The 12,019-nt window shown below is 39.8% G+C and overlaps 1 protein-coding gene across 1 annotated transcript in view; it reads left to right on the forward strand.

Annotated features, from left to right (window-relative positions):
• Positions 1–11,798, forward strand: part of TATDN3 (TatD DNase domain containing 3) — a 44,172-nt gene extending 32,374 nt beyond the window's left edge. Inside the window, exons 5-7 of the mRNA XM_032289498.1 lie at positions 3,792–3,827; positions 4,433–4,513; positions 10,498–11,798. Of these exons, the coding sequence (XP_032145389.1) occupies positions 3,792–3,827; positions 4,433–4,513; positions 10,498–10,641 (261 nt within the window). The 3' untranslated portion in view covers positions 10,642–11,798. The remainder of the gene's footprint in view (positions 1–3,791; positions 3,828–4,432; positions 4,514–10,497) is intronic.
• The last annotated feature ends 221 nt before the right edge of the window (positions 11,799–12,019 follow it).

Here is a 12,019-nt window from a genome sequence, read left to right on the forward strand (position 1 = left end):
ATATATATATAAACATATATATACCTATATATATAAATATATATATATTTATATATATATGTATATATATATAAATGAACTCAGAAATTGATCAAAGACTTAACTGTAAAATTAAAATAAGGCCGAGCGTAACGGCTCACACTTGTAATCCCAGAACTCTGGGAGGCCAAGGCGGGTGGATCACCTGAGGTCAGGAGTTCAGGACCAGCCTGACCAACACGGTGAAATCCTGTCTCTACTAAAAATTACAAAAATTAATCAGGTGTGGTGGCATGCACCTGTAATCCTAGCTACTCAGAGACTGAGGCAGGAGAATCGCTTTGAACCCAGGAGACGGAGGTTGCAGTGAGCTGAGATCGTGCCATTGTACTCCAGCCTGGACAACAAGAGCAAAACTCTGTCAACAAACAGGCAAACAAAAACACATAGGTAAAGAGAGAGCAAAATTAAGGTATAGTCAAGGTTTATAAAAATATGTCTATCAGCAATCATTTATCTTTGTGTAAGCTTTAGCTGCATTTTACAAATTTTAATATGCTCCGTTTTCACTTTTTTTAGTTCAAAACATATTCTAACTTATCTTGTGACATTCTTGATCATAAGGTTATTTTTAAAATGTGTTGTTTAATTTCCAAAAATTAAGAATTTTCCTGATATCTTTCTTTTCTTTTCTTTTTTTTTTTCTGAGACGGAGTCTCGCTCTGTCGTCCAGGCTGGAGTGCACAGTCTCTGCTCACTGCAACCTCCACCTCCCAGGTTCAAGCAATTCTCCTGCCTCAGCCTCCTGAGTAGCTGGGATTACAGGCGTATACCACCATGCCCAGCTAATTTTTTGTATTTTTTAGTGAGAGACAGGGTTCTACCATACTGGCCAGGCTGGTCTTGAACTTCTGACCTCAAGAGATCCTCCGGCCTCAGCCTCCCCAAAGTGCTGGAATTGCAGGCGTGAAACACAGCGCCCAGCCTTTTCTGATATCTTTCTGTTACTGATTTCTGCTTTAACTCCACTGTGTTCAGAGAACATACGTTATATGATTTTAACAACTTTTTAAAATTAATTGAGGTTTCCTTAGTGTCCCGAATATGGTCTATTTTGGTGAATGGAACATACGCACTTGAAAAGAATGCATATTCTGCTTTGGATGGAGTCTTCTATAAATGTCAATCAGGTTTAGTTAATTAATAGTCCAATATTTATTTTTATTTTTGCTACTTTTATTATTTGTGGAGAAATTTCTTAATTAGTATAATCTTTAGCTGAGACCATTTCTCTTCCAAAACTGAAATACAAATGCTGTTTTTTCTCAATTTAAAGAAAATTAAGACAACTTCAGAAAAGAAAGGACAAATTTCAAGTCAACCCAAATCCCGCCACTCAGAGAGTACTATTGCTGATATTGATTCGGATAAAATAAAAGGATATGCTACTGTTTTTTCTTTTAACCCAGCTTCATAGATATGTATTTATGTCTATAAATATAGACCTACTTCATCTTTTATACTGAATAAGTAGTATTTCACATTGTGGATATACCATAATTTATTTAAGCATTACCTTAGATAAAGGATAGGCTGTTTCCAGTTTTTCATTGTTTTTTTCTTTTCTTTTTATATGAGACAGTTTTGCTCTTGTTGCCCAGGCTGGAGTGCAATGGCATGATCTCAGCTCACCACAGCCTCCTGGGTTCAAGTGATTCTCCTGTCTCAGCCTCCCAAGTAGCTGGGATTACAGGCATGCACCACCACACCTGGCTAATTTTGAATTTTAGTAGAGACAGAGTTTCTCCATATTGGTCAAGCTGATCTCGAACTCCTGACCTCAGACCTCCCAAAGTGCTAGGATTACAGGCATGAGCCACCATCCCTAGCCTTTTCACTGTTATAAACAGTGTTTTCATGAATGTCTTTGTACATCCACAAACACATATGCATACACTTGTGCACTTGTCTCCTATAAATGGAATCATTAAGTAAAAGTTTATATATTTTTTAAAATTTTGGCATAAATTGTCACATTTCCTTCAAGGACGTTTATACCACTTTAACCGTTATCTACCAACAGTGCATAAGAATACTCATTTGTGTGCTTTTAAATTTTTAATCATAAACAGCTTAACAATGTTCCACTTTGCATCATTTGTCCCCTTCCCTTTTTTTTTTTTTTAATTTTAAGTGCAGTGGCAGCAAGAGAATTGTGTTCCTGGCATAAAACGTATTGAGTTAATTGCAATTCTTACAATCTATGCACAGAAAATTATAAATAAGAAAATAAAACAGCCAGGCCTGGTGGCTCATACCTGTAATCCCAGCACTCTGGGAGGCCAAGGTAGGAGGATCCCGTGAGCCCTGAGTTCGAGACCAGCCTGAGTAACATAGTGAGACCCCATCTCTACAAAAATTACTAAAATTAGCTGGGTGTGGTGATATGTGGCTGTGGTCCCGGATACTGAGGAGGCTGAGGCGAGAGGATCACTTGAGCCCTGGAAGGAGAGGTTGCAGTGAGCCAAGATCACACCACTGCACTCCAGCCTGGGAGACAGGGAAGACCCTGTCTCAAAAAAAGGAAAAGAAAAGAAAACTATCCACAACCCAATCTAAAATTTAAATTGGGCCAGGCACTGTGGCTCACATCTGTAATCCCAGCATTTTCAGAGGCTAAAGTGGGCAGATCACCTGAGGTTAGGAGTTCAAGACCAGCCTGGCCAACATGGTGAGACCCCGTCTCTACTAAAAATACAAAAATTAGCTGGCTTTGGTGGCACACACCTATAATCCCAGCTATTTGAGAGGCTGAGGCAGGAGAACTGCTTTAACCCAGGAGGCAGATATTGCAGTGAGCTGAGATCGCGCCACTGCACTCCACCCTGGGCGACAGAGCCTCCATATAAAAAATAAATAAATAAATCAGATAAAATAAAATTTAAATTAAGAACCTTAGATTTGGGCCAGGCACAGTGGCTCATGCCTGTAACTTCAGTACTTTGAGAGGCCAAGGCCTGCAGATCACTTGAGCTCAAGAATTCGAGAACAGCCCAGGCAACATAGTGAAATGCTATCTCTACAAAAATACAAAAATTAGCTGAGTATGGTGGTCTGTGCCTATAGGCCCAACTACTTGGGAGGCTGAGGTGGGAGGATGGCTTGAGTCCAAGAGGTGGAGGTCCCAGTGAGCCAGGAAGGTGCCACTCCACTCCAACATGAATGACAGAGCCAGACTCTGTCTCAAAAACAAACAAACAAAAGCCTTAGGTTATCAACATAAAGCTGAGTGCCTTAAAGTAGATGTTAGAAAGGAACACTGAGTGTGATGATGATGGAGAAACAACAGAAATCCCTTCCTTGTTTCTATTGGCATGTGATATCAGATGTTTAGATTTCTGCTTGCTGGATATACCTCATTTCTGCTATGGTTACTATTCTTTGGTTTTCCTAGAAGATAATTTGGATAATTTTAGGAATTAGTGCTTATATTTTAACATAATATTTAGTAGTGGAATTATGAGAACATAATAGGCATCCAGTTAGCATTTATCAATTGAATTGTTTTTTTGAAGCAGAGTCTCACTCTGTCGCCCAGGCTGCGGTGCAGTGATGTGATCTTGGCTCACTGCAACATCTGCCTCCCAGGTCTAAGCAATTCTCCTGCCTCAGTCTTCCAAGTAGCTGGGATTATAGGTGTGCACCACAACGCCTGGCTAATTATTATTATTATTTTCACTCTGTGGCCAGGCTGGAGTGCAGTGGCATGATCTTGGCTCACTACAACCTCTGTCTCCCAGGTTCAAGTGATTCTCGTGCCTCAGCCTTCTGAGGAGCTGGGACTACAGGTATGCACCACGATGCCCAGCTATTTTTTATAATTTTATTAGAGACAAGGTTTCACCATGTTGGCCAGTCTAGTCTTGAACTCCCAACCTCAGGTGATCCGCTTGCCTCAGCCTCCCAAAGTGCTAGGATTACAGGTATGAGCCACCACACCTGGCTTAATTTTTGTATTCTCAATAGAGATGGGGTTTTATCATGTTGGTCAGGCTGATATCAAACTTGTGGCCTCAAGTGATCTGCCCACTTCAGCCTCCCAAAGTACTGGGATTACAGCTCACTACAACCTTTGCCTCTCTGGTTCAAGCAATTCCCCTGCCTCAGCCTCCTGAGTAGCTGGGATTACAGACAAGCACTACCACACCTGGCTGATATTTGTATTTTTAGTAGAGACGGGGTTTCACCATGTTGGTCAAGCTGGTCTCGAACTCCTGACCTTGTGATCCGCCTGCCTCAGCCTCCCAAAGTGCTGGGATTATAGGTGTAAGCCACCTCGCCCAGATTAAAGCATAAATTTTAAATTCTTGCAGGATCAGATGTATTATTAGCATGTCAATTTAATACTCTATTTCTCATGTTTTAAACTTACCTACTTTCTCTTTTGTCTAAGAAGCAAAAACTTGTGAAACAGTTGCCTTTAACTTCTATATGCTTGGAAACAGATTCACCTGCACTAGGACCAGAAAAACAGGTAAATGGTTTTCTAATGTCTATATTATTTAGATTGTATCTTTCATTTGAGCTCTTTTCTTATTTAGCTGTGTTTCTCAATCTAGCACTATATGAGGATTCCACCGTATTTATACATTTCTAGTATAAATACGGTGGAATCCTCATATAGTGCTAGATTGAGGTGTTATATTAACTTTAGTTCAGGTCTTTCTAAATATAGCTGTCGTGCACCAGAGAATATTATTTGATAATGGAGCATGTCCTAATGTATGTAATGATAACAGTCAGACCAGTGTAGTAAAAAAGCACGGTGTCTGCAGTTAGACAGATTCTAATCCTGTTGTCTACCTAGTAGCTGACTTTGGGTAAACTGCTTAATCTCTCCGAAACTGCTTTTTCATTTATAAAATGTGGGTAAAATAATAAATAATTTAAAATATTATGGTATTACGTGAAGGAATGTATGTGAAATACCTAGCAATGTCTAGTATACAGCAGGTGCTCAATGAATGTTCATTTTCTTCTTTGAATTAGCATGTTATAATGAAGGTCTGTTTCTTTCAATACAAGTATTGATATAGTCATGGGTTTACTTGTATGATCTTTGCTGTAGTCTCTTTTTGTTATTGTAAGCTACAAGGAATCATATTTTAAATTTCCCTCTTTTTCATATTGCTACTGTTTTAATTTATAATTTTCTGAAAGTAAGCCACAGTATGTGCTTTATTTGCTTTAGACATTACCTATTACAATGACCTCCCAATGTGCAGTTTAATAAGTGCCTCTGCCCCACCAGATCTGTGTATCTGTGCCTGCCAAATTCAGAGAATTAGGACTCAAAATTTAGAGGTTTGGGAACAGTAGCAATTATTATGTGTTTATTCAGAAACCATGATTATATGTGATTGTAATGTGAATTTTACAAATTGATGTTCAATTAATTATATATATATATATATATTTTTTTTTAAATTTATTTTATTCATTTATTTATTTATTTTGAGACAGGGTCTCACTCTGTCACCCAGGCTGTAACGCAATGGGATGATTACAGCAACATCAACTTCCTGGGTTCAGATGATTCTCCATCATGCATCTGCTGTGTGCTACCATGCCTGGCTAGTTGGCTTTTTTTCTTTTTTTTTTGAGACATAGTCTCACTCTGTCGCACAGGATGGAGTGCAGTAGCATGATCTCGGCTCACTGCAACCTTCGCCTCCCAGGTTCAAGCAATTCTTCTGCCTCAGCTTCTCAAGTAGCTGGGATTACAGGCTTGTGCCACCACTTCTGGCTAATTTTTGTATTATTAGTGCAGACAGGGTTTCACCACGTTGGCCACGCTGGTCTCAAACTCCTGACCTCAAGTGATCTGCCCGCCTTGGACTCCCAAAGTGCTGGGATGACAGGCATGAGCCACTGCACCTGGCCATCTTTATATTTTTTGTAGATACGTGGAATCACCATGTTCCCCAGGCTGGTCTTGAAACTCCTGGCCTCAAAGAATCCTAGCCTCCTGTCTTGGCCTCCCACAGTGCTAGGATAACAGGCATGAGCCACTGTACCCTGCTTTTATTTTCATTTTCTTTGAAACAGGATCTCGCTCTATGGCCTAGGTTGGAGTACAGTGGCACAGTCATAGCTCACTGCAGCCCCCACCTCCTGGGCTCAAGTGATCCTCCCACCTCAGCCCCCACTTCCAGTAGCTGTCCAGGCTGGTTAATTATACATTTTTATGAGCTAGCTATTATAAAAATGTAATATAGAGGAATGGGAAAGTAGAGGATCACATAACTAGTTTTTTCTATTTTGGTGTAGGACAGAATGGTACAAAATTACCATTTTGACTAGTGTAAAATGGAAGGAAAATACCTAGCATTATTCTTCCTAAACAGGAATGAATTTTGATACCTGTTGTAAGACACTTTTATATTTACATTTAGTTGATTTGACAAAAATTGTGAGTTTCTGACATAGTGCCTCGTTCAAAGTAGGCACCAGTTGAGAGCATCCCTAATCTGAAAATCCTAAATCTAAAGCTCCAAAATCTAAAACATTTTGATCATGGATGTGACACTACAAATGGAAAATTCCATAAATGAGTACTTAACAAAAACTTTATTTCTTGTGCAAAATAATTTAAAATATTGCATAAAGTTACCTTCAAGCTATGTGTATAAAGTATATATGAAACATAAATGGGGCCGGGCACAGTGACTCACGCCTGTAATCCTGACACTTTCGGAGGCCGAGGCGAGCAGATCTCTTGAGGTCAGTAGTTTGAGACCAGCCTGGCCAATACGGTGAAATCCTGTTTCTACTGAAAATACAAAAATTAGCCGGGCGTGGTGGTACACACCTATAGTCTCAGCTACTCAGGAGGCTGAGGCAGGAGAATCACTTGAACCCAGGAGGCACAGGCTGCAGTGAGCTGAGATTATGCCAGAGCACTCCAGCCTGGGCAACAGAGAAAAAAAAAATGCAGGATCCAACCCTACAGGGTCCTATGAGCCCCTCTCCACTGGTGCAGAGACAAGAAATTGTAGAAAAAAAGACAAGACACAGAGATCAAAGAGAAAAAGTTTGGGCCTAAGTGTCCACTGCTCACCAAAGCGTGGAGTCTGGCAATGGCCCCGAGTGTCTGGTCACTCTGGCTTTTATTACATACAAAGCAGGGGGCAGGGTAGACTGGGCAGGTCATTTTTGGTCAGTGATAGGGTCAGGTAAGTCATGTGTCTTGGAGACAGGGGCCCAGGACTTTCAGGTAGCCCAGGCGAGGGAAGGAGCATACTGCATCAGCACTTTTTTCATACTTGTCAAAAAGAGAGAAGACCTTCAGATTTATGTTACTATTACTGATATCTTCTAAGAAAAAGAGGAACCAGGTGCAGAAGTGAAAGATGAAAGTAGACATGGTACGTGACCTCTGAAGCACAGCCCCACATAGAGACACTTAAGCCCCCGAATGTCTGTAGGTTTTCCTGACAGCCGTCAGGCCTACCACAAGAGCTTAGGGGAGCGGAGTTTTCTTCTAACTCCTCCGGGGAAGGAGACATCTTGGATGTCTCCTTCCACAGCTGGCTAAACAGCCGGCGCCTTCCCAGCCCTGGTACTTTCCCAGCGCTGGCACTGCTGCACAGCCAAGTCGCCCTCCAGTAGCCCTTATGCGGGAGTGACAGAGGGCTTAGAGCATCTTGCCTTAGGGTCACTTCTTTCACAGTGTCACGTTAGGTTCACACTTTGCAACCCGAGAAGTATTAGCAACATTAAAAGATTATAATGAGTATATATATATTTAAGTATCTATATCTATGATCACTTATGTGATTATATTTCTAATTTCATCATTTATATGGGAACAGGCTGAGGCTTCAGACCCTTGCCTCGGCACTTGTGGGGTCTCCCACCCACAAAAAGAAAGGAAGAGAAAGAGAGAGAAAGAAAGTGAGAAAGAAGAAACAAAGAAAGAATCTGTGTTTAGACTTGGTCCACATCCCCAAGATATCTTATTATGTATATGTAAATATTTTTAAAATACAAAATTTGGAACACTTTTGGGTCCAAGCATTTTGGGCAAGGGATGCTCAACCTGTGCTCAACAAATATTTTTGGATAAATGAATTTTTTAACTGCATGTGATTTTTGTTAAGTAAAATGTGTCTGTTCACCAGGCGCGGTGGCTCATGTTTGTAATCCCAGCACTTTGGGAGGCCAAGGCAGGCAGATCACGAGGTCAGGAGTTCTAGGCCAGCCTGGCCAACACAGTGAAACCCCGTCTGTACTAAAAAAATACAAAAATTCACCAGGCATGGTAGCACGTACCTGTAATCCCAGCTACTCAGGAGGTTGAGGTAGGAGAATCACTGGAACCCAGGAGGTGGAGGCTGCAGTGAGCTGAGATCATGCCATTGCACTCCAGCCTAGGCAACAAGAGCGAAACTACGTCTCAAAAAAATATATATATGTCTGTTCTAGAAAGTTAAAAAACATAGAAAATCATGACCAAGAAAATAAATCATCTACCACACAAAGGTTACCACTATAATATAGTAGCTAAGTCCACAAACTCTGAAGTCAGATTGCTTGGGTTTAAAGCCCAGCCAGGCTACTTACTAGCTATTTGAGATTCCTTCTTATCTATATAAATAGGAATATGGTCGGGTGCAGTGGCACGTGCCTGTAGTTCCAGCTACTTGGGAGGCTGAAGTGGGAGGATCGATTGAGCCCAGGAGTTCTGGGCTGTAGTGCGCTATGCCGATCAGGTGTCTGCACTAAGTTCGGCATCAATATGGTGACCTCCCAGGAGGTGTATCACCAGGTTGCCTAAGGAGGGGAGAACCGGCCCAGGTCGGAAGCGGAGCTGGTCAAAACTCTGGTGCTGATCAGTAGTGGGACTGCATCTATGAATAGCTACTGCACTCCAGCCTGAGCAACATAGAGAGACCCCATCTCTGAAAAAAAAAAAAAAAAAAAAAAGGGATACTACTATCCCATAGAGTTATTTCGAGGATTACATGAGAAATTTTATAAAAAGCTTAGAACAATTCCTCGTCTATAGAAAACACTAAAGTCCGTGTGTTCTTTCAGACCTTTTAATGTTCATTTATGTATGTACATATATTTCATAAAAACAGGATTAACCTGGACATATTATTTTATTTATTTATTTTTATTTTTATTTATTTATTTTTTGAGACGGAGTTTCGCTCTTGTTACCCAGGCTGGAGTGCAATGGTATGATCTTGGCTCACCACAGCCTCTGCCTCCTAGGTTCAAGCAATTCTCCTGCCTCAGCCTCCCGAGTAGCTGGGACTACAGGCGCACGCCACCATGCCCAGCTAATTTTTGTATTTTTAGTAGAGACGGGGTTTCACCTTGTTGACCAGGATGGTCTCGATCTCTTGACCTCGTGATCTACCCGCCTCAGCCTCCCAAAGTGCTGGGATTATAGGCTCGAGCCACCGCACCCAGCCAATATATTATTTTATAACTGACCTTTATGTGGTAAACCTCTGTATATATATTTTTTTGTTAATTTTTTTTAATAGAGATGTCTCACTATGTTGCCCAGGCTGAGCTCAAGTGATCCTCCGCCTCTGCCTTCCTAAGTGCTAGGATTATAGATGTAAGCCACTGCACCTCTGTATATATTAATAAATATACTTTTCATCATGTTTAATAAGTGCATAATATTCCAGTATGTGAGTTTACCGTAATATATTTAACTTAGTATTGGTCATCTAGATTGTATTATAAACAACATGATGAACATCTTGAACATAAATCTTTGTGCATATTTTTATTTTTTTTAGGTGGGTTTTTTTAAACTTTAACAATAATGTTATTCTGCTGAACATTATCATCCTGAGTAGATACTTATTGATAGTAACAATAATACTTTATTTAATCAAATATAAATGCTACTGATTATAGAGACACCATTGTTTACCATTGTTTTATGATCATTAAGAAAGAAAAAACACTGCCAGTTACACTATGATATACCACTGAATCTAAGTGAAATATACTGTATCAATTTCAGAGTGAGGAAACGCATCTTAGAATCAGTGAAATACCAGTACATAATCTGTTCCGTCTTTCCAATACATGATGGCATTTCTTGAATCAGACTGTCATGTAGCCTGTGAGGTAGGCAGCCAAGCAGCAGAGCAATGACCTTTATAAGCGCTCACATAAGCAACAAACCAAAGGACAGTTAATCCATTGGTCAGGCAGGTTACCAAGTGTTGACTCTTTGCAGACTGCTTCATGCGCTAGGAGCTAGGGACTTCAATTAATACCCCAGGTTTCTTTTCAGGAGCAGCATAAATTTCCAATCAACATTGCAGCCATGCCCCCCTCCCAGCCCTCATCCCCACCTAAAAAGAAAAAAGGAGCCCATCTGTTGTTTTTACCAACTCATTTTCTTCTGTTTTATCTGTAGTCTCCAAGGATCTGCTTCCCTTGACTGTCATGTTTGACATGGTGTCTGCTGTGTAATTTCAGGTACGGAATGAGCCCTGGAACATTTCTATTTCAGCAGAATATATTGCCCAGGTGAAAGGGATCTCAGTGGAAGAAGTTATAGAAGTAACAACACAGAATACATTAAAACTGTTTCCTAAGCTCCCACACTTGCTCCAGAAATAGCTTCAAAACCATACATTACAAAATGGAATCAACTGCAGGGGGCAGCATTTGAAAAATAAAAATGTTCTGATGAAGAATCTGAACTCAAGAAGCTGTTTTATAGGGTTTTAGAATATTTTAATTGTAGAGAAATATTTCTTTTAGAAAGAAAACTGGGCTTAGATCCTGAAATCCTGGGTTCTGATTCTAGCCTTATGCTGCTTTTCAGTTAGCCGAGTTCTGGCGGGATATTGGGAAAATACTGCTCCTTCTTACATTGCCCCATTACACAGAACCACCATCTGAACTGAAACCACTGCTTCTGGAAGGGTGGCTCCCGCAGGAAGAGCATAAGCACTACTGTGATGAGGATGGAGTTGGCTAAAGTGTGGTCTTACCACCTGTTTTTCTTCCCATAGGATTTAGCCAGTCAAGGGAGAGTGTCTGGTGTTCTATGCTATCAGAAATCTCTTTTCTAGGTTTGTAAAATTGAACTTTTAGTACTTTGAGTTATTTCTCTTTAAGATAAAAATGCATAAGGATTTTACACTGATCTTAGATTTTTGACTTATGAGGTCAGTGGCTTGAACAATCATTATTAAATACAAAGCCCAAAAGTTTAGCTAATATACCAATTTTAAGTTCTGGTATGAATTTTGTCAACATATTTAGAATGTAAATGGCATTGTTAAAAATGTGTCTGACTTCCTTGTGAACAGTAATATTTTGTATTTTTAAGTTTAAAATGTTAGTATAAGCCAAGCACAGTGGTATGCACCTGTAGTGCCAGTTACTCAGGAGGCTGAGATGGGAGGACCCCTTAAGCCTCAGTTTTAGTCCAGGCAACCTAGTGAGATGTGAGAACCTGTCTCTAAAAAAGTACATAAATAAAAATCTAAAAAAAATAAAAATCTCAGGTGTAAAAACAGTTCTGTAGATAGATGGTAGTGATGGTAGCACAACAATGTGAAGGTATTTAATGCCACTGAACTGTACACTCATAAAGAATGAAGATGATACATTTTATGTGCATTTTACTATAATTTTTTTTAAATCTTATATGTAGTTCAACAGGTGTGGTCCATGGCAAAACTTAGGTATTTAATCTTTTTATATAAGCAGAAAATGCTGGAAAAAGTACCTGTCATAGAAAAAATAAACTTCCTAAATCAAAGTGATTTTATGTAATCACTTTGAAATGATTCAATAAGTATTTTGAAATGAATTCATTCAGAAGAATCAAAAGTAGGGCAGATTGTCCAAACCAGAGTAAGAAACAGAATAGGGTGTTTTCCCATTAGCACCATTATAAATGAAATTCCTACATTTAACAGGAGATTATATTAAAACCAGACCTTTTTTTTTTTTTTTTTTTTTTTTTTTTACAGAATCTTGCTCT

The sequence above is a fragment of the Sapajus apella genome, unplaced genomic scaffold (genome assembly GCF_009761245.1).
Source record: "Sapajus apella isolate SASKATOON/1434 unplaced genomic scaffold, GSC_monkey_1.0 scaffold22, whole genome shotgun sequence".
Taxonomy (NCBI): domain Eukaryota; kingdom Metazoa; phylum Chordata; class Mammalia; order Primates; family Cebidae; genus Sapajus; species Sapajus apella.